Here is a 23191-nt window from a genome sequence, read left to right as displayed (position 1 = left end):
TGACAGATGGTGTTGTGGGGGATCTCCTCCCAGATCTGGACCAGGGCATCACTGAGCTCTTGGACAGTCTGAGGTGCAACCTGGTGGCATTGGATGGACCAAAACATAATGTCCCAGAGGTGTTCTATTGGATTTAGGTCAGGAAAGTGTGGTGGCCAGTCAATGGTATCAATTCCTTCATCCTCCAGGAACTGCCTGCATACTCTCACCACATGAGGCCAGGAATTGTCGTGCACCAGGAGCCACTGTACCAGCATAGGGTCTGACAATGGGTCCAAGGATTTCATCCTGATACCTAATGGCAGCCAAGGTGCCTTTGTCAAGCCTGTAGCGGTCTGTGTGACCCTCCATGGATATGCCTCCTCAGACAATCATTAACCCACCACCAAACTGCTCATGCTGAATGATGTTACAGGCAGCATAATGTTCTCCATGGCTTCTCCAGACCCTTTCACTTCTGTCACGTGCTCAGGGTGAACCTGCTCTCATCTGTAAAAAGCACAGGGCACCAGTGGTGCATCTGCCAATTCTGGTATTCTATGGCGAATGCCAATCGAGCTGCATGCTGCTGGGCAGTGAGCTCAGTGCCCATTAGAGGACATGGGGCCCTTGGGTCATCCTCATGAAGTCTTTCTGGTTGTTTGGTCAGAGACCAGTGGCCTGCTGGAGGTCATTTTGTAGGGCTCTGGCAGTGCTCATCCTGTTCCTCCTTGCCCAAAGGAGCAGATACAGGTCCTGCTGATGGGTTATGGACCTTCTATGGCCCTCTCCAGCTCTCCTAGAGTAAATGCTTGTCTCCTAGAATCTCCTCCATGCCCTTGAGACTGTGCAGGGAGACACAGCAAACCTTCTGGCAATGACACGTATTGATGTGCCATCCTGGAGAAGTTGGACTACCTCTGCAACCTCTGTAGGGTCCAGGTATCGCCTCATGCTACCAGTAGTGACACTGACTGTAGCCAAATGCAAAACTAGTGAAGAAACAGTCAGAAAAGATGAGGAGGGAAAAATGTCAGTGGCCTCCACCTGTTAAACCATTCCTGTTTCGGGGGTCATCTCATTGTTGCCCCTCTAGTGCATCTGTTGTTAATTTCATTAACACCACAGCAGCTGAAACTGATTAACAACCGCCTCTGCTACTTAACTGACCAGATTAATATTCCATAAGTTTCATTGACTTTATGCTATATTCTGATTAAAAAGTGTTCCTTTAATTCTTTTGAGCAGTATATTTATTTATTTATTTATTTATGTGAGACAAAGGCCAATAACTTTGGTGACCTTGAGTTGCAGTGTTTTGTGTCAGTTAGCATAGCAGTAAGGAATAACTTAAAAAATATTTTTAACTGGCTGGGACAAATTCTTTACTTTTACTAACTCACAATCAAATGTGTGATTTCGTGTTGACACTCTAAGGTAAAAGAAAATTAGGATTTGCTTTGATAGTTTTGATTAAGAATTAAGGTTGACTTCTTTTTATTTTTTGTTTAGAATTCAAATCAAGGTTGTTCCAAAGTTTTAATGTCGCACCAGAAGTCGTGGTTCCCACTAACACCCATCCTCCTACTCACCGACTGTACTTGTTTCTTTTTTTCATATATCTTTCAAAACAAGATTTAGAATTGCATCATAGTTTGCATAATTTTTGTTGTCTAAAAATGTTTCTCTATTGGCGATTGAGTGATTAAAAAAAAAACAAACTGTGTGTTGGTGTGGAATAGCTTTTCAAATTTACATTTCCTGGCCTGTCATGTAAGTAGACTGTTTTGATAGGCACTGCACCACACGCCTCGAAGTGGCTAATTCCAATACATTCGTCTTCAATGTGTACCTTACACCAGTGTTTATTAACCGTTATTGTTCCAAGACCCAGTTTTGTGTTCTTAACTGGAACAATCTACTGGTTGAGGAATGCCTGCCTTGCCATGTGGCTGCCAATATGCAAAGATCAGTTCGTGCTGCTCCATACCGGCGTTTGAAGTATGCAAAAGGCACAGCATGCTGAGTGTTGCAATAGCAAACCCACATCGGCAAATGGTCAGAAACGGAGATCAGTAGAAACTGGCAATCTAGAAGAAAATGGTAAGACGAGAACTGAAAGTCAAAAGCAAAGATGAAACTAAATCTAGTGCTAGGGCCTACTTGTATTTTAAAACAATTCCACAAAATATCTTAACAAAGGAGTTTTTATCCACTGGATTAGAGTGCATACTGAAGACACCGCCATATGTATATTGTCCTAGCCGTGACCTTGGAAACGCAGTGAACATTATCGCATACCACATCCAAAAGGCATCACAAACAAAGCATAAACTACTGGAGAAAAAAAATTCAAAAAATGAATTGAGGCAACTTTAGAAACATAACCCTAACAATAAGAAAAAATAAGAATAAGAAATAAATTCCTACTGCAGAGACAAAAGTACTTGAGAAAAACATTAATATCACAAACAAGTAGATTCTCTTTTCTGCTGTTGTCATCCACACATACCTGTATTGTTATGGTCTGGTTGCTTTTGAAAATTTGTGTATACAATTTCCTGTGCTTTCTTTGAATTGTCTGTTGTGTGAGCTTGTTTTGATTGTTAAATTTCAGTTTTGTTTTCTTAGGGTAAAGAAATTCAGACGTGAGTGTCGGTAGGCTTTGTGCCCTAGAAACCAAATTCCCCGAACAATTCTGTAACATTTCAGTAGTCGTTTACCGCTCTGATGCTGATCCTTCTGATCATAAAATAGGTTGTTTCGATAGCAATTGATGATAAGAATTCATAATTAATTGCAGGACTACTGTATTTAAGGTATCCTCTAGAGCGCCCCTTTCTTTTGAATGATGTGGCTCAAAAACAAATCGGCACATCGTCATTTCATAACAGGCTTTAATTTTTGAGTTTAGTGTGTTCCTGTCAAGCTGTCTTGGCTCTAGATCATCCTGAAGAAACTAATCGCACAGAAACACACGTAATGACACACACCCATCATCAAAATATCAATGTTTTCAGTATCAGGGGACCCTAAAATGTAGAGATCTGTCAAAAAACGGAAATTGAAAATTTTGACAAATCTAAAGCTTTTTCTCTTCTCCCTCATAGATGATAGGTTTTGGTGGGGGAGGGTGCAAAGCAAAAAATGTCCTCTTTCTCCGCAGTGCTGTTTTGTTTTATTTGGACATTCACCATTTTGTGAATTGTTTGCTATGTTGCCAAGTAAAGACGGCTGGCTGTGGCGCATGCTGTCACTGTGACGATAGAGTAAAGGTCAGTATCCTGCATTTCTTGGTTGTCTAAGGTTACAAATTCAGCAAAACCTTTAGTGTGCTTTCTAAAAGAAATGCGTTTTTTCTGGCTTTTGAATTTCTGAGTACAATTTAGTTTACTGTTTTGGTAGCGATGACAAGGTTGTATAGCTTTAATGGCAGTAAATGCTGGCTTGCTTTTCTGACAGCAGTTAATCTCCTGATTACTTATTCTATTTAACTGCCATTTGTCTCCTTGACAGAATATCTGTAAGCTTTTGCTTTTTCTGTAGTTATCCATTGTTTATCTTGATAGTGCACTTAGAGGTCATCACCAAGCTCCTGTGAGCCATCACATATGTTTTTGGTTCTGTAATTGTTAAAGCCAGTGGCTTTCCTGAAAGAGGGGTTTATCTGGTCAAGCCCAAGACAGTCTGCTCAATTTTGGTGCATTCAAAGTGAGGCAAATGAGATTTTTAACCACTGTAGCAATATACCAACATATAAATTAACTTAGAATCTTGAAAACAGATAAAAGTTGTGCGTGGAAACGCTTTTTGTTCAAGGCAGGAGAGCTGCAGCGTGCATCTGCAGAAATCATACTTGTTATCCTATTATGGAATTCAAAAAAAGATTTGATGCTTTGAGAGTGAAATAACCAATCAGATGAGGTGTAACCATTTAATATGTATTGGCATGCATTTGTAAGAGGAGATAAAGAGACTTAAAAACCTTTTTAGTACACTGACCTTCCGATAAATCAATGGAAGTTTCATAGTCATTCCCTGATTATAATGAGCTCTTTTACAGTTGTGTATCAGTCCAAGCATCTGCACATTTTCTAGCCAGTGTATACTGTTCAAAGTCACACACATCCACAGTTACACGTTCAAGAGTTTTAGGCTGGAAGTGCTAACAACAGCTGTACCCAATAAATGTAGAGGCAAGATTTAAACAAAGTGGCCATTTGGCTTATCCACACCAGCAGTGACATGAGCTGTTCCGTTTGTTAATAGCAAAATGACATTTATTTAGTGCTTGGAATGACAAGGCATATTTCCCTATTAATGTGACTTACAGTTTAAGAGATTCTCATGATTGCCAGGAGTTAGGCAGTTTCGCTTGTCCTGCTACCTCATTGCTGAGTATGTGTGACGACAGGTCATTTTCTAATTCTGTATTTATACACATGCACAAATAATAAGGTGTCATTACTTTTATAAGAAATATCTAAAACAGTTAAATAAGTGCTGCTTAACAGGAGTTCTGAAATAAAGGTTAAATGTTGAACTGACAAGTTTGATTTCACACTGGAAGCTTCAAAGCTGGTAAAAAGAAGGGGCAGATTTAGAAAGTTAAAGCACGACAAGCTTTGTGACATTTGATTTAATTTGACTATTCTGTTAAATACTGCTGTTTTGCGGACAGATGATCCGCTGTGGCGTCCTCTGGAGCAGCTGAAAGAAGTACTGTCCGAGAATGATTAGAAATGTGCAAATGCTAAGGTAAATGAGATGGTTCATGATATATCATTCTTTTTTAACTCTATGCTGAAACTCCCACCAAGATTATAAACACTGCTACCTTTGCCCCACATTTATTTTAAGGCTTGCATTATATTTTGAGATTTATGAATACCAGTACTACTTTAATGGAAAAAAAGGAATAGGATTTCTGCGTTTGCTGTGGTATCAAAAGGAATCCAGCATTGTAAAATTTCATTGTATTGGTATCACGTACAAAAGTTCTAATATTATGACATTCCTAATATCAACAGATGGCGCAGAGTCATAATGGTGTGTCGTAAAGGCATGAAACACTCCCTGAGACTGTTTTATATCTGGTCACCTGGGGCCTCATGTATAAACGGTACGTACGCACAGAAATGTTGCGTAAGAACTTTTCCATGTTCAAATCGTGATGTATAAAACCTACACTTGGCGTAAAGCCACGCACTTTTCCACGGTACCTCATACTTTGACGTACACAAGTTCTCCGCTCGGTTTTGCAGACTGGCAGCACCCAGCATCAAAGCAATGCTACTGTTCCTGTGTGGTTACACCTTATTTTCCTGACGCGCCTTTATAAATGTATTGAAACTAACCACATATTGTTTATTAGTGTAACGCTTCTGATTGTAATTAACTTGTAACAATATAATGGTCCAGGGAATAGCCATAGTATTCCAAATACCATAACTGCTTTAGTGGTGTTACTCTCACTGCACCTTCTTCTTCTTCTTCTTCTTCTTCTTCTTTCAGCTCCTCCCGTTAGGAGTTGCCACAGCGGATCACCTTTTTCATATTCCTCTCACTGCACCACTCGGAGTATTTATATCACTGTATCTGAGTGTGAATCGCAGTAGCAGCTGATCGGAAAGAGAATTATCAGTATACAGCTTCAAGGACACGCTGTCTCAGCCACAGCAAAATGTTTCAAAGCCTTTCCTGTACGGACCTCGCGGTTCAGAAACAGTTTCATCCCAAGAACTTTAAACGCACTTAATCAATTGCTCCTTGTATAACTGTTAGGACTTATAAGTACAATCACCCCACTGTAAACTTGCGCTACAGTTATAATATTGCACAACCTGAGCCACTTTATAAAGCGTGTATTTACATATGACGATATAATTTTTAAGGTGAAATGCAGCAAAATATGTTTATTAAATTATACAGATAAAACTTTAACTTCATTTAAATAATCTATATTCTTCACTGGGAGTGTCGTGAAGGATAGAATAATTAAACATGTACTACGAAGATATTTCAATGTTCCTTAAACGTTTTGAAGAATCGGGCTAAGCTTAGAGATGGCTTAACTTCTATTACAGAGCTGATTGTGTGGTGATTGGGTATTTGGGGAAAGAAAAGCAAGGACTGCAGTGACGACTACGCCAATATATATTGAATATAAAACAGAGAAAATAACAACACAGCTAAAAACGCAGCAACAAATTTCGGCAAAAGTTAAATGCTTGTGTCATGAGCACGAGGCGGCTATGCAGTGTCTGCAACGGACGTGGCCATCCACCGTGCATAAGCTACTTTACTGACATTGGAGGGCGAAGGAGCCACCGATTCTTCCTCTGCCCAGTGCCACCACAAGCCTAGAGCCGCCCCTGAGTACTGCTGCAATAAATTATTTCATCGAAGTGAAACCCATGTTTAATAACGTGCTTTAACTCCTATCCTCATGAAAATGATATCGCGTATACATCTCAGTATTTTAGTTATTCACAGAGCTGTAATATCACGAATGTAAAGGATTCTGTGTCCAGTTGGAGGAAGAGAGCCGGTTTAAGAAGCAAGTAGTGATTCATACACACACAGCACATAGAAGATCAAATACAAAACAAAGCATTTAACGTGCTACTTTAATTACGATGTGATTTGAGAAACTGGTTAATTAAACAATTTTAAGATGAAGTTTATGATCTACTTTAATGACAAAATAAACTACGTGATTAAAGTGGAAATGTCGAGATTGAAGTTGACATTTCGTGCTTTTTCCCCACCGTGTGGCTTTTTTCTCTGTACCCTAATAAGCTTTCATATGACACTCAGACAGTGGGCTTACAACTCGGCTTTTCACGGCGACTTTGATATGTGACTTCTTTTTTATTTCCACCACTGTGCGATTTTGTGAACGTGAGCTTTCAAGTTTCTCCAACACGCTATGCCACTCGATCAACTTCCTTTTGTTGATTATACTGCGGTTTATTTGAACAAATAGTATGTTTTTCCTTTGCCTCCACTTGGTATTCACTGAAATTCTTATATTTTCCCCCGTCCTTTTCCCATTGTCTTTTCACAGAAGGCTGAGCTTAAGGGGGATTTATATTAATTTGCAAATTCAAAGAGGCGTAATTCTGGGAGGAGTTGGGGCGTTGCATAAAGCGCGTGCACGAGCGTTACTTTTCACGCTGACCGGGATTTATGTAGTGGAAGAACGTGGAAGTTGGAGTACGCACAGATTCCTGCATCTGGATTTTTCTGTGCGTAAGCACATTTCGGCTTTGTGCTTACGCCATGTTATAGTGCGAGTTCTACGCACGGCGTTATACATGAGGCCCCTGATTTGAAGCATGATTACTTACTCTGCCCATGTGGTCTCAGTGAATAACTTAGCTTCTTTCTTAACTGATGAGGACATAGAAAAATGGGACTTAAATGTGTTACATTTGTATTGCACTTCTGAATTAATTAAACCCTGTGTTCTGTACAGAGAAAAAGAAGATGATGCCAAAAATGTATCCAGCTGGCCAGAAGAGTTTACAGAAAGAATGTAAACGTGAAGAGGATGTCTCTGAAAATAAGAATAAAAGAAAGGATAGTACTAACACTCAGAGACCCTGCACAATTATAAACCGTATCAAGGTGGAAGACTGTAATCCTCAATATATGTGCCCAGATGAAGAGTTAAACAGATTAGGCTCTAGTTTGGGCAGACTCTGCTACTTGAAGGACAGTAATGCTCACAAGCTGTCAGAATCCTTGAAGACTAACACAGTGAGGCCCGAGAAGAAATTGTGTCCAAATCAAACTGGAGAAGGTATGTGCTAAAATAAAATAAGTCGGTGTAAGGCAGTTGTGATTTACCAGAAGGCTGCTTTCTTGCATTTTCACTCTGCTTAGATACAAAGGCATTTTTAAAGTAAGGAAAAGAAACAATGAATCATTTGGATTGGAATTAGGAGGCATGGCTGAGTAGTTCGTGCAGTTTATTCACCTAACACTATCAGTTCACAATTTTCTTGGTTTGGGTTGTATTTCTTTTTTTTTTTAAATAATAATCACTATCTTAATGTCTTTATTATGAAGAAAACCTTTTAATACATTTTAGACAAATTAAAGAGAAGTCAAAAGAAAAATCAAATCTGTTTCTAGCTTTCTTTAAAGAAACCCTTTCAAACAATAATGTATTGCCTTTTTATTTTCTCCATATGTAATATAGTTGATTAGACATTTCACCCATTTGACTGTTAAATAAATTTGCACAATTTAGACTCTCCTGAATGAAAGTGTTTCATGTCTGCCTGTGTGGAAGAATCTCAGTGCATCAGTGGAGTTCAAAACCTGTGAATGGATAAACCAATCCTGTTCAAATTTATCAATATATATTCTGAAATTGCAAAGACTTTATGAATGTGAAAACTGGTTCACTGAACTTTACTGAGTTAAACTTTTTTTTATTGAAGTGACACAAACAGAATTGTTAATTAAAGCAGGATTTCATCTAAAACGTGTGAAATATTCTATGAAATTAGTTTTAAAGGATTTTGATGATTTTAGCCATTTTCTGTTTACTGTCAATTCAGTTGTACCATATGAAAAGGTTCTTTGTAATGTGGTGACATTTTTATTTTTGAAGTGGTTGAAAATCCAAGTTGGTACGGTACTTGAAATCTTTTTGAAATTCTCATCCATTTTAGAGCAATTGAAGAAAAAATGTTCTTTCAGTTTAGGTAATTTTTATTTTGTAGCACTGTTCACCAAGTGGTGGCTCTAATAAATTCACAGGTATGATGTAATTAAACATTTTACAAATTATTAATCACATGAGTTAAAACAGGCAGGAAAACAAAGCCATTTAAAACTGATTAATATAAGTGGAACAGAACAGTATCTGTCCATGAAGATTTTCATTCAGATATGACAGTGGAGTAGAGGAAAACAAAAACTCTAGTTGACAACCTCCCAGGAGAATGTAAACGTCTGGAGTGTCCACGGTCAATTATAATGGATAATCACCAATGTGAAGACCTAATGTTGACTCTGTGCTTGCCCATCCACCTTCAGGTACCCTGCACTTAACAAAGATTTACACCATGTTTATTTCTGTAGAATATTGTTTGCGTTATTTATCATTTTTGACCATGAATCTGGGATCTGCTTCCAGCTATACAGATTACAATATTGACAAGTCATAAGACCATCTGAGGCCATGTCTTTGGTTTATATAAAACAAACTACCAGCACTTGTCTATCAAAATATTAGAATGGTTATGGGAAGCCAATTACAGTTTGGCTGCTATACACACCACAAAAAGAACTGGTACAACAGCAAGAGTTAATGAAAGTAAAAATATTAGAAATTGAAAATGTGATAAAGAAACATCCTAGTTTGACCTTCATAATACAGTCCCGATCAAAAGTTTAAGACCACTTGAAAAATGGCAAAAAATCATATTTTGCATGGTTGGATCTTAACAAGGTTCCAAGTAGAGCTTCAACATGCAACAAGAAGAAATGGGAGTGAGACAAAACATTTTTTGAGCATTCAATTAATTGAAAGTAACGATTAAATTTAAACAGGCTGTTTTACAGCTGATCAAGATTTTAGGACCACATGCCTTTAAAAGGCCAAATCTGTGCAAAGATGTGGATTCATTGTCATTTTCTGTCAGGTAGTCACACGTTCTGATGGCAAAGTCAAAAAAACTCCCTTTTTGAACGTGGTTGGGTTGTTGAACTGCATAAGCAGGGTCTCTCACAGCGCGCCATCGCTACTGAGGTGTGACGCAGTAAGACAGTCATTTGGAATTTCTTAAATGATCCTGAGGGTTATGGAACAAAAAAGTCAAGTGGAAGACCCAAAAATTTCACCAGCACTGAGCCGGAGGATCCAATTGGCTGTCCGTCAAGACACTGGATGATCCTCGACCCAAATTAAGGCCGTTACTGGTGCTGACTGCAGCCCCATAACCATCAGACGGCATCTGAGACTGAAGGGCTTCAAAAACAAAAAACGTCTTCAAAGACCTCGTCTCCTTGAACGCCACAGAACTGCTCGTTTGGACTTTGCAAGCATCACCAAACATGGGACATTCAAAGGAGGAAGAAAGTTTTATTCTCTGATGAGAAAAAATTTAACCTTGATGGTCCTGATGGATTCCAACGTTACTGGCATGACAAGCAGATCCCACCTGAGATGTTTTCTACGCGCCACAGTGGAGGGGGCGCCATAATGGTCTGGGGTGCTTTTTCCTTCAATGGAACAATGGAGCTTCAGGAAGTGCAGGGGCGTCAAACGGCCGCTGGCTATGTCCAGATGTTGCAAAGAGCATTCCTAATGACTGAGGGCCCTCGTCTGGGTTTTTCAACAGGACAACGCTACAGTACACAATGCCCGCAGGACAAGGGACTTCTTCCAGGAGAATAACATCACTCTTTTGGCCCATCCTGCTTGTTCCCCTGAGCTAAATCCAATTGAGAACCTTTGGGGATGGATGGCAAGGGAAGTTTACAAAAATGGACAACAGTTCCAGACAGTAGATGCCCTTCGTGCGGCCGTCTTCACCACTTGGAGAAATGTTCCCACTCACCTCATGGAAACGCTTGCATCAAGCATGCCGCAACAAATTTTTGAAGTGATCAACAATAACGGTGGAACTACTCAGTACTGAGTTCATGTTTGGAAGTTTGATTTCTGTTTTGGGGGGGTTTACGGGTTTTTTTGGAGGTGTGGTCCTAAACTTTTGATCAACTGTAAAACAGCCTGTTTCACTTTAATCATTGTTTTAATTAAATTGCATGCTCAAAAAATGTTTTGTCTCACTCCCATTTCTTCTTGTTGTATATTGAAGCTCTACTTGGAACCTTGTTAAGATCCAACCATGCAAAATATGATTTTTTTGCCACTTTTCAAGTGGTCTTAAACTTTTGATTGGGACTGTATAACACTTTTTGTTTAAATGTTTACTTAAAAACAATTATAATGCATGGACATTTTAATTTTTATGAAAAGGTGAGTAATCTGATAACAAAACTTAGGAGGTTTAGTCTTAACATCCAGCAACCTCGATGTTGACAAAGACTGACAGGTTCAGTCCACATTAAAGCAAACAATCTGGAAACTTAAGGGAGAATTTAAGGTAAAAGCACACAACAAGTTCAAGTCTGAAATATGTCTTAACAGAGAAATTAAGAGGGGGGGGACTGGGGGGATATTCTAGTACAAAACATGCCCTGAACTCGGAATAGGATGTAGGTGATATCAGAACTCAACAAATAATGCAAAAACAAACTTAACTATAGGAGAACAGTTCAGTTAGTACAGCCTACATGACTATATGCCACCAAGTAAAGGCATTTAGTGTTAGGAATTATTACTTATATATAGCGCTAAGGCAAACTGCAAAAATTCAAAACAATTGATTTAGATTAACAGTCCATCCACCAAAAAAACATAGATGAGTCCATCAAAAAAATACACGGAGTGAAGGAAAATGTCAGAATTAAAAGCATGATCTTCTCAAAATAAATACTATTCTGGTGCTGTATCAGTTTAAAAAGGGTCACTATGTAGACTGATGTCTTGGGTCTCTAGCCATACCTTTGCCCAATTTTATCGATAGGAGTAGCCTTACATTTGCAATCGGAAAATCATTTGGCCAAGAGCTTTTCAAAAAGTTTTTGAGCCAAATTAAACTTTCCACAAAACTGTTAAATATATAATTATATAAAAACAGATGGAAAAGTGGAGAGGAAGGTGACTCAAGGAATCTAGAATCACAACCATACAAGTGGTGACATTTTAGGAGCAGAGTGAACTGGTACATTCCTAGCAGAGTCAGAAATGGGTAGAAAATCAACCCAGTCATCTTGATTAGGACGAATCAAACAGCACATGTATTTCTCTAGACCTCTTGTTAATTCTTTACATTTGCCCATTAGCTTCTGGTTGATACCCAAACATTTGAAATTTTATAGGACTACCAAATCTCTGACAGAATAGTTTCTAAAAACGAGAAATAAATGGAAGACCACGGTTTAATTCATCTTGATACAGAAAACCATAGATACTATCAGTCTTTTTTAGAAGGACACCTGCCAGGTGTATAGTAGAAGGGAATAAGATGCACACATTTCCAAACTCTTATCTACCTCCACAAAAATTTATATTAAAACCCTTGGAGGAAGGCATATCAGTAATAAAGTCCATGGTTTACTCCTTGCATGAATGTAAAGGTACTGGAGCAGTCCAACATATAGCTTGTATAATCCCAAACATCTTCATGCATACTTTTCCACCAAAGATTTGTCTGAAGTATCTTTAAACACTGGTCAGATGACACAGTTCCAATATTTGCTTTTAAATGCTAGGGGGAACATATACACACACACAGCCTGAAAGAAGGTATTTTGGGCAGACTCAACCTCTGTCATTATATTATCAATTAATGGTAAGAATATTGTTCCTAAAACTGGGTTTGGGTAAAAAAACAAAAAAGACCCTTATCCGAGTGTCTCAGTTGAGAAAGGGCATCTTCTCTGTCATTGTTCCTCCCTGGTGTCTAAGATATGAAGAAATTCACAGTGACTTAAAAATAAAGACCTCCTGGCTCCAAAAATGCACAATATAGTTATTAATGGGTTTTGAACCCTAGTGACAAGCCAGTAACTTATTTGCGAGCATCTTTGCTATAATAGGAATATCAAATATTCCCCAGAATACTTGAATGAATGCACTCAATGAAAAACAAAACTGACTACATTAGAATATTCAAACAATCTAACAACCAGGTATTCATCGTAACAAAGCTCGCCAGTCCCTCCTGTCTACCACACTACTTGGTAGCTTATTCCAAGTGTCTGGGTTCTCTGTGTAAAGAAAAACTTCCTAATGTTTGTGCGAAAATTACCCTGAACAAGTTTCCAACTGTGTCCCTGTGTTCTTGGTGAACACATTTCCAAATAACAGTCTTGATCCACTGGACTAATTCCCTTCATAATTTTAAACCCTACAATGTCTCATTATTGGTGGCATACATTGTTGAAATTTACTGTAACAGTCTTTTATTGAAAAGAGACACAATAAGCACAGTTTGTGTACGATTTATCAGGTAAGCGGTTTGATTTTCGTACATCATTCTGCATTGATTTAAGAAGCTCCTACATTCATTTGGGTCTCCTAAGTATCTTGTAGAATGTTGTATAAATGGTTTCTTCACATGACTACAACTAGCCAAGGTTTTAGTGTTTGAGGATGTGGCTGAAGATGCATTGTGAGCTGTGGTCAAATTATTTACTACCTCTGTCAACTGTTCAAGGAAGATTTAAACTACCATAATTTGTTTCTTTAGACCTTTAATTTCTCTCTGCATCTCCCACATGTCATGGAAAATACACCTCATCTTGGGGTCATTCATGACTGATCTGAGCTATTGCTATGCAAGGAATATAGAGAGAGATTTTTTTTGGTAAGCAGGAGAAGAGACCTTGTCAAAACCACTAAAGTCAACACCATGAAGCTTATTGATCAGAAACCAAAGCCAGAACACAAATTAAGTTATAGTTGATAAGTAAAAAAAACTTTGAAATTTTAAGAATTAATTACAAAAGTACAAAGCAAGAAGGCTTGTTTTGGAATCTGTCTGCTCAGATAAGGGACCAACTTTTATTTGCGACTTTTCTTAGCCCCAATTCAGAACTGGTTTGAGGACAGACCCATAAAGAAGCCAGCATGGCCCTCAAAAATAAAACAGCAAAAGTAAACTACAAAAGCTAATGGCAGATTTCATGATCTGCACTTAAGAAAAAACTCGAGTGCAAGATTACCCCTAAAAACAAAGTAAATGTCAAATAAGGACATTAGTGTAAAAAGGACTTTCTTATTGCACTTACCTATATTACTGACAATGATATAGAACAGAAAAATATATTACTCAGTTTCTATATATTTATTTTTTTCAAAACCACATTAATACAGCATTATGTATAAAAGACCCTTCCATGGGGCAGCAAGAGAACAAGTGAATTGTATTGAGCAACAAATAGAGAAGAGAGAAGCAATGACAAAAAGTAGAATAATGTACATCAGAGAGTTGTAGATGACAAAAGTTAATACAGCTTGTGCCGTGGAAATGACAAGGATGGCAGAAAAAGGAAATAATTAAAATACTGAACTGAAATTTGGAAGATTACTCCCTCAGGAGCCCAAATTTGTCAAACCGACTACTCAGAGCTCTGATCATTCCACAAAGACAGGGAAGGGAAGGAAGACGCACAGCTGGCACAGGTAGGGAAGATATTGCTATGAAAAATGGTACATGAGAGGTTACTTTCCAAATGTCATATAGAAATGGTGTGAAAAAATATGATCCTAGATCAGGCAAAAGGTTTCCAATTTTTTATTTATAAAGAGAGTACCAGAAGAACAGAGGGAGAGCTATGGTAGGGGAGAGGATTTCAGAATACAACATACATCTGTCTTGAGTTAAGGATGATGTCTACAGGTGCTGGTCATAGAATTAGAATATCATGACAAAGTTGATTTATTTCAGTAATTCCATTCAAAAAGTATATTGGATTCATTCATTACACACAGACTGATGTATTTCAAATGTTTATTTCTTTTAATTTTGATGATTATAACTGACAACTAATGAAAGTCCCAAATTCAGTATCTCGGAAAATTATAATATCAATTAAGACCAATGCAAAAAAAGGATTTTTAGAAATGTTGGTCAACTGAAAGGTATGAACATGAAAAGTATGAGCATGTACAGCACTCAATATTTAGTTGGGGCTCCTTTGGCCTGGATTACTGCAGCAATGCGGCGTGGCATGGAGTCGATCAGTCTGTGGCACTGCTCAGGTGTTATGAGAGCCCATGTTGCTCTGATAGTGGCCTTCAGCTCTTCTGAATTGTTAGGTCTGGCGTATTGCATCTTCCTCTTCACAATACCCCATAGATTTTCTATAGGGTTAAGGTCAGGCGAGTTTGCTGGCCAATCAAGAACAAGGATACCATGGTCCTTAAACCAGGTACTGGTAGCTTTGGCACTGTGTGCAGGTGCCAGGTCCTGTTGGAAAATGAAATCTGCATCTCCATAAAGTTCGTCAGCAGCAGGAAGCATGAAGTGCTCTAAAACTTCCTGGTAGACGGCTGCATTGACCTTGGACCTCAGAAAACACAATGGACCAACACCAGCAGATGACATGGCACCCCAAACCATCACTGACTGTGGAAACTTTACACTGGACCTCAAGCAATGTGGATTCTGTGCCTCTCCTCTCTTCCTCCAGACTCTGAGACCTTGATTTCCAAAAGAAATGCAAAATTTACTTTCCTCAGAGAACATAACTCCGCAGTAGTCCAGTCCTTTTTGTCTTCAGCTCAGGCGAGACACTTCTGACGCTGTCTCTTGTTCAAGAGTGGCGTGACACAAGGAATGCGACAGCTGAAACTCATGTCTTGCATACGTCTGTGCGTGGTGGTTCTTGAAGCACTGACTCCAGCTGCAGTCCACTCTTTGTGAATCTCCCCCACAGTTTTGAATGGGTTTTGTTTCACAATCCTCTCCAGGGTGCGGTTATCCATATTGCTTTTACACTTTTTCTACCACATCTTGTCCTTCCCTTCGCCTCTCTATTAATGTGCTTGGACACAGAGCTCTGTGAACCGCCAGCCTCTTTAGCAATGACCTTTTGTGTCTTGCCCTCCTTGTGCAAGGTGTCAATGGTCGTCTTTTGGACAACTGTCAAGTCAGCAGTCTTCCCCATGATTGTGTAACCTACAGAACTAGACTGAGAGACCATTTAAAGGCTTTTGCAGGTGTTTTGAGTTAATTAGCTGATTAGAGTGTGGCACCAGGTGTCTTCAATATTGAACCTTTTCACAATATTCTAATTTTCTGAGATACTGAATTTGGGACTTTCATTAGTTGTCAGTTATAATCATCAAAATTAAAAGAAATAAACATTTGAAATACATCAGTCTGTGTGTAATGAATGAATCTAATATACAAGTTTCACTTTTTGAATGGAATTGCTGAAACAAATCAACTTTGTCATGATATTCTAATTTTATGACCAGCACCTGTAGTCTTCATTGAATTAAACTTAAATTTTTGCAGTTTACATTCCATCATTTGAGAATCATTTGCCTGACGTCCAACTGGTATTATAAACAATGCAACAAGTAGGAGTAACACCACTGGTTGGATTTCTGAAATCGTTGGATTTACCAATGCATAACTACAGTGCATCCAGGAAGTATTCACAGCGCATCACTTTTTCCACATTTTGTTATGTTACAGCCTTATTCTAGAATGTATTAAATTCATTTTTTTTCTCAGAATTCTACACACAAACACCCCATAAAGACAACGTGAAAAAAGTTTACTTGAGGTTTTTTGCAAATTTCTTAAAAATAAAAAAAACTGAGAAATCACATGTACATAAGTATTCACAGCCTTTGCTCAATACTTTGTCGATGCACCTTTGGCAGCAATTACAACCTCAAGTCTTTTTGAATCTGATGCCATAAGCTTGGCACACCTGTCCTTGGCCAGTTTCACCCATTCCTCTTTGCAGCACCTCTCAAGCTCCATCAGGTTGGATGGGAAGTGTCGGTGCACAGCCATTTTAAGATCTCTCCAGAGATGTTCAATCGGACTCAAGTCTGATCTCTGGCTGGGCCACTCAAGGACATTCACAGAGTTGTCCTGAAGCCACTCCTTTGATATCTTGGCTGTGTGCTTAGGGTCGTTGTCCCGCTGAAAGATGAACCGTCGGCCCAGTCTGAGGTCAAGAGCGCTCTGGAGCAGGTTTTCATCCAGGATGTCTCTGTACATTGCTGCAGTCATTTTTCCCTTTATCTGGACTAGTCTTCCAGTTCCTGCCACTGAAAAAACATTCCCACAGCATAATGCTGCCACCACCATGCTTCACTGTAGGGATAGTATTGGCCAGGTGATGAGCGGTGCCTGGTTTCCTCCAAACGTGACGCCAGGCATTCACACCAAAGAGTTCAATCTTTGTCTCATCAGACCAGAGAATTTTGTTTCTCATGGTCTGAGAGTCCTTCAGGTGCCTTTTGGCAAACTCCAGGCGGGCTGCCATGTGCCTTTTACTAAGGAGTGGCTTCCGTCTAGCCACTCTACCATACAGGCCTGACTGGTGGATTGCTGCAGAGATGGTTGTCCTTCTAGAAAGTTCTCCTCTGTCCACAGAGGACCTCTGGAGCTCTGACAGAGAGAGTGACCAACGGGTTCTTGGTCACCTCCCTGACTAAGGCCCTTCTCCCCCGATCACCCAGTTTAGATGGCCGGCCAGCTCTAGGAATAGTCCTGATGGTTTCGAACTTCTTCCACGTACGGATGATGTAGGCCACTGTTCTCATTGGGACCTTCAAAGCAGCAGAAATTTTTCTGTAACCTTCCCTAGATTTGTGCCTCGAGACAATCCTGTCCTGGAGGTCTACAGACAATTCCTTTGACTTAATGCTTGGTTTGTGCTCTGACATGAACTGTCAACTGTGGGACCTTATATAGACAGGTGTGTGCCTTTCCAAATCATGTCCAATCAACTGAATTTACCACAGGTGGACTCCAATTAAGATGCAGAAACATCTCCAGGATGATCAGGGGAAACAGGATGCACCTGAGCTCAATTTTGAGCTTCATGGCAAAGGCTGTGAATACTTATGTACATGTGCTTTCTCTATTTTTTTATTTTTAATAAATTTGCAAAAATCTCAAGTAAACTTTTTTCACGTTGTCATTATGGGGTGTTGTGTGTAGAATTCTGAGGAAAAAAATTAATTTAATCCATTTTGGAATAAGGCTGTAACATAACAAAATGTGGAAAAAGTTATGTGCTGTGAGTACTTTCCGGATGCACTGTAAGTAAAAGCAATGTAGAGAAACAAAATTGGTAGCTATAAGTCCTTCATATATAACAGAAGGAGAAGGTGTGACTGTATGTGGATGGAAAAAACAATAATATTCAAGTCTAAAAGTGAAGCACTAATGGGGGTGTGCATCAAAAACATTTTGGTTTAAATCAATAAAGAAGCTCTCCACTGTAATATTTACAGATTAAGAAGATGGTAATCATGGATGATTTTAACTTTTAAAATATGAATTTTGAATCTCTGTTGGAACAGCATCCAGAAGTAAATGACTACATCTCTCCTACATTTTCTCAAGCATGGCTCAACACCTTTTGGACCTTCTCTTTTCTAACAATGGAAGAAGCACAATCCGTGAGAGAATAGTGATTGAAACTTTGGAGAAAAAAAAAAGGATCAGATCTGGTCTAATCTTGAAATTTGTTGAATACACACAAGTGTATACCAAAACAAATACACAATTTGCACAAAGCAGATGTTTTAGGATTGAGGTGAGGAAAACTTCCAAAAAGCACATAAGATTGGGGGATTTATTGGTGTAAATGATCCGTGGGATTATAACGTCAGAGATATTTTTATCCAGGTATTTACTGTTTCATCCCTATGGTGGGGGGAGAGAGAACTATCATAAATGAATGAATGAATGAATGAATAGCGATATTAATAAAATAAGTTAAAACCAAAAAGACTAAAAGATAATTAAAACTAAACTTAAAAGATTAAAAAGGAGTTGAAACTCAAACTAAGTGGCTTACAGGCACCAAATATATATTTTTTAACATGTCAAAAAAAATTGCATTTAAGTTCTTCACGTTTGGGAGGTCCTACCAGCTAATTTTGCAAGTAATGTAGTTCACTGGCCTAATCTGCAAAAGCCAATAATGAGGTTAGCTAATGTTGACATGCTGGAAAACCAGAGATACAGTGAAATATCCTTCTTCACAGTGTAAAACTGTAACCAGTTGGGTGCATCTTGTTCTGAAGGCCTCCAACCTTTCTTGAGCTCATAAAATTGCACTGTATATGCCTGCCTCCAATCAGTACAAATGAGTCATTAAATGTGAGAGGTCTCCCAATATTGTAATGCATAAGAAAATATTCTGAGTAGTTCTTAAAATACTACTTTTTTTTCTGAACATCCAAGGGACAACTCTACCTCCTTTTTTGTTATAGATAAGGAACAAGTATATAGCATTTTAAACAAATAAACATACCCCACTTCAAACTCTGTTCTATTGGTAGTCTGCTGCAAAGTGGCCTTTTTGTGTTTAGCAAGATGAAAGACCCAATTTATGACAAAGGACTGTGTTAAGATAGCAGAAATATGATTTTAAAAAAAGGTTAGGTTATGGATGAAAAACAAGGCAGAAATTTAGCATCAATATTTTTAAGTTAGAAAGGCTTGAATCTCTGATATTAATTGGGAAACATGTCTGGCTTGTATAGTAACATAAAGAACAATTTGTTGACTCTTTAATTTAAATGTTTGCAAGAGGTGCCATCCTTCTTTGTAATAAAAAGAGGATGGGATAATTGATTTCAAATGGAAGAAATCCTCTGCCTTCCAACAACTACGTACTCCATAGTTTGGTGTTTCTGTGATGAGGGAAATTATTTAGTGTACCAGTTTTAAGATATGGAACAATTAGTAACTGTGCTATAGATTATGGTCTTCAGAGTTGGACTGGAAGTGAAGCTAATTTTTTTGAATTCCTAGCATTTGATGTCTGATATATAATAGCAGGTCCTTCTGCAATAAATCTGAAAATCAAAAAATCATTGGGCTGAGTTCTTGTATTAGCAGTGCTCATTTCATGATGCTTAATCAGTATCTCTTTTCCAAAAAACTCTAGAATTTTGACTGGGCAAAGTAAAAAGAGTAAAGGGTACTTTAATATTTCTGCCCTCCCAGTGTGTGTTCAAATCTAATATTTCTACTTCTTGCATGTAAATCTACTATGTGGCTTACTGTCTAATAATTTTGAAGGCCTAGGACAGGAATTCACACTTATTCCAATAAATTAGCTCCTCAATTAGCACAGTTATCCAAACAAGGTGGAGTGGTCATAGGGACCCATAACTGATGTAATGAGTCCTTGGTAATGTCAATGTCACTGTGCATGCAGATATACTGGCTTTATCATCCTTGACATTTCTATAAGGGGTCTTCTCTAAAAGTTCTGCAGGTCATGTTGGCCACCCTTGCTGCCCCAGTTGCTCTCTCTTTTTCAGGCATTTCAAGGCATTAATGATAGTTACTCATGGCTTGTTCCTGGTCCATGGTAACTGCATCCTAATATGGCTTCAGGTGTTTGTTAATTCAGTCTGCAAATGTTTGGTTTCTAAAAAGAAAAGGCAATTAGCATGCTTTTGTAAAGTGGCTTGCAAAAGGGATGTACTGTTAAACACTGAATAATTTCTTTTAATGCTATTTTATTTTAAATATTGGGCATTTAAAACTTTTAACTCTTATTTTTATTTCTGTAGATTTTCAAGAGAATGACAACTTGTCCTCTCTTCAGAGCCGTCCACAAATTAAACAACCTGATAAGAATAGGAAGAAACTGGCATCTGCAACAAAGAACTTGGTAACGGCCTCTCAGCACCCTAGATTTCAGCCCATTGTGAAGCTAACAAGGATCGATTCCGTCAAATCTCAAGGAGTGTACAATATAAATCCAATCCGCCAACAGTGTGCAGGAACATTTAAATGCAAATTGAATTCTAAAGATAATGGAGGGATTCATGGGAGTAAGAAACCGTATCACTGTCCTGAAGGTGGGAAAGAATTCTCAGATAGTCCCATGCCTAAGAAGCATAGAGAAGATAATACAGGGAAGGAGCCATACCAACGTTCTGAATCTGTTAAGAACTTTTCAAAACAAACCCATAGCACAACTCCCATTGTAGAAAAACCATATTGTTTGTCTAAACGTGGCAAACAATTGTCACAAGTGAGCCACCTTCAGACACACATGAGAGATCATGGAGGACAGGGTTCATGTCGTTGTTCAGCATGTGGTAAACATTTCTTTGACAAGAGCAGTCTTTGCAAACACAAAAGAATTCACACTGGAGAGAAACCATATTGTTGTTTTGAATGTGGCAAACGGTTCTCACAAACAAGCCATCTTCAGACACACATGAGAGTGCACACAGGAGAACAGCCATTTACCTGTAATGAATGTGGCAAACGATTTTCAGATAGCAGTAATCATCAGAGGCATTTAAGAATTCATACTGGTGAGAAGCCCTATTGCTGTCCTGAATGTGGCAAAAGATTTTCCAACACGAGCAGTCTTATGAGTCATGCAGGAGTCCACACTAAAGACCATCCTTATGTCTGTTCTGAATGTGGCAAGAAATTCTCACAAAGAAGCAGTCTTCGTATACACATAAGAACACACACTGGAGAGAGGCCATACTCTTGTCCTGATTGTGATAAGCTATTCACCGATAACAGCAGCCTTCATAGACACAAAAGAATTCATTCTGGATTAAGGCCATATTGTTGCTCTGAATGTGGCAAGCGATTCATACAACCGTGCAGCCTGCAGCGACACATAAGAACTCACACAGGAGAAAAGCCATACCGTTGCTCTAAGTGTGGAAAACGATTCATACAGAAAACTCATCTTCAGGGACACATGAAAATTCATGCTAAAAAGGCAAAGTCCAAAGAGACTGTAAATAACAAAAAGAAAAAAACTGAAATAATTCAGTTAGGTGTGGAATAAAAATTGGAATTGCTTTGCTAGTTGGTTACACAAAATGCATTTGACAGAAATTTGCACACTCATTTAGGCAACCCTGCTTATTAATTTCAGCTCATTTACATAAAGAAAGAGGCATTTGCTGATGATGCCAACACAGGTCTTACGAGTCTAAAAAGTCAAATGTAATGTACAAAATATCCAAATGCCACAAGAGATGATAAACATGCAGACTCCAAAAATACAACAACAGAAGCAAAATTGAACCATACAAAGATGAGCAAATACAACCATTTTTAAAAGGGGAGAAAGGTGTCATTAATGGAGGTTTGGCAGCTCTAATAGTTAAAAAGAAAAGGCAGTTGGACGTGGTCAAGATGGGTAGATGCACAAAAGAAACAAGTTGAAGAAGATAAGATGAAAACGTACTCTTGAATCCAAAGTGAAAAACTCCATAACAGAGATAAAATTTAAAAACTGTTAAATATAAAGAACACTGACCACCTTCAGCCTCTTACAATACCAAACCACAATGTGCATTTTTCCATAGCAATGGAAATTGAGCCCAAAGAAAAGGACATACAACTAGAATCTTGAAACAAGTTTAAATGTTTATTCAGCTTTGATTCCCCTTGTTGAACATAAAATATAGCTTATTATCATATATGCCATTTATTTCCACCATGTTTACATTTTTATATTGTGGAAGCCGGCCTGGACACAGACAGGCGGACAGTGATGGTTCAACCCACACACGTTTATTGTACATAATATTTAAAAAAAAAAAAGTGCCACACAACTCCCCCAAAAGTCCAGGCGTCTAGCCAATGCCTCTTTTTTCAGGCCACCTCCACTCCTCTCCAACAAGACTTGGTCCTCTCCTCGCCCAACTCCAGCCAATGAATGGAGGGAGGCGGTCCCTTTTATACACACCCGGATGTGCTCCAGGTGCCTCCCGATTAGCTTCCACCAGCACTCCCCAGTGTGGCGGAAGTACCGGCTGTGCACCCGGAAGCACTCCGTGTGTCCCTGGTCGTCTTTCCCCCCCAGCACTTCCAGGTGTGGCGGAAGTGCTGAGGACCAGGGCTCTCCAGGCATTGGGGCGCCCCCTGGCAGTGACCACGGGCACTTAATAGGGTTGAGCTTCTATGCTGTGTTCCCGTGATCCCCAAAGCCACCAGGACGGTCACCCCCTCGAGGTCTGGAGGAGGCGCAATCCCTCTCCGGTCCTTCCGGGCATCCCAACTGGGTGCCACCCCCAGCCGCTTGCCACAATATCCAGTCAGTCCAGCTTAGGGTATACTGGGGGCCAGAGGCTATCCCAGCAGCATTTAGTGCAGAGCCTTTGAAGGGTTTAATTATTACACACATTCACTCATAAATAGTCTGCCATTTGGGAGTTACTAAAAGTTTAACCTGCACGTTTTTGTGACGTGGAAGGAAAACTGGAGTACAGGAAAAGAGGACAAGTGGAGACATAGGTAGAAGACATGCAAACTCCACATAGGCAGCACTAAATACTGCATCATATAGCCAATCGTCGTTTTTGGGTTTGTCATAGATGACATTATTTTAAATTTGAAGACTTCCACATAGGTCAGGTTTT

At 39.0% G+C, this 23191-nt stretch overlaps 1 protein-coding gene across 1 annotated transcript in view; it reads left to right on the top strand.

The window, feature by feature from the left end:
• LOC120534620 (zinc finger protein OZF-like) overlaps nt 1-22560 on the top strand; it is a 32764-nt gene extending 10204 nt beyond the window's left edge. Inside the window, exons 2-3 of the mRNA XM_039762209.1 lie at nt 3496-3502; nt 20360-22560. Coding sequence (XP_039618143.1) covers nt 3496-3502; nt 20360-21609 — 1257 coding nt within the window. The 3' untranslated portion in view covers nt 21610-22560. The remainder of the gene's footprint in view (nt 1-3495; nt 3503-20359) is intronic.
• The last annotated feature ends 631 nt before the right edge of the window (nt 22561-23191 follow it).

The sequence above is a fragment of the Polypterus senegalus genome, chromosome 8 (genome assembly GCF_016835505.1).
Source record: "Polypterus senegalus isolate Bchr_013 chromosome 8, ASM1683550v1, whole genome shotgun sequence".
NCBI classification, from domain to species: Eukaryota; Metazoa; Chordata; class Cladistia; order Polypteriformes; family Polypteridae; genus Polypterus; species Polypterus senegalus.
The sequence above is the reverse complement of the archived record's forward strand: the minus strand, read 5'-3'. Positions and strand labels throughout refer to the sequence as shown.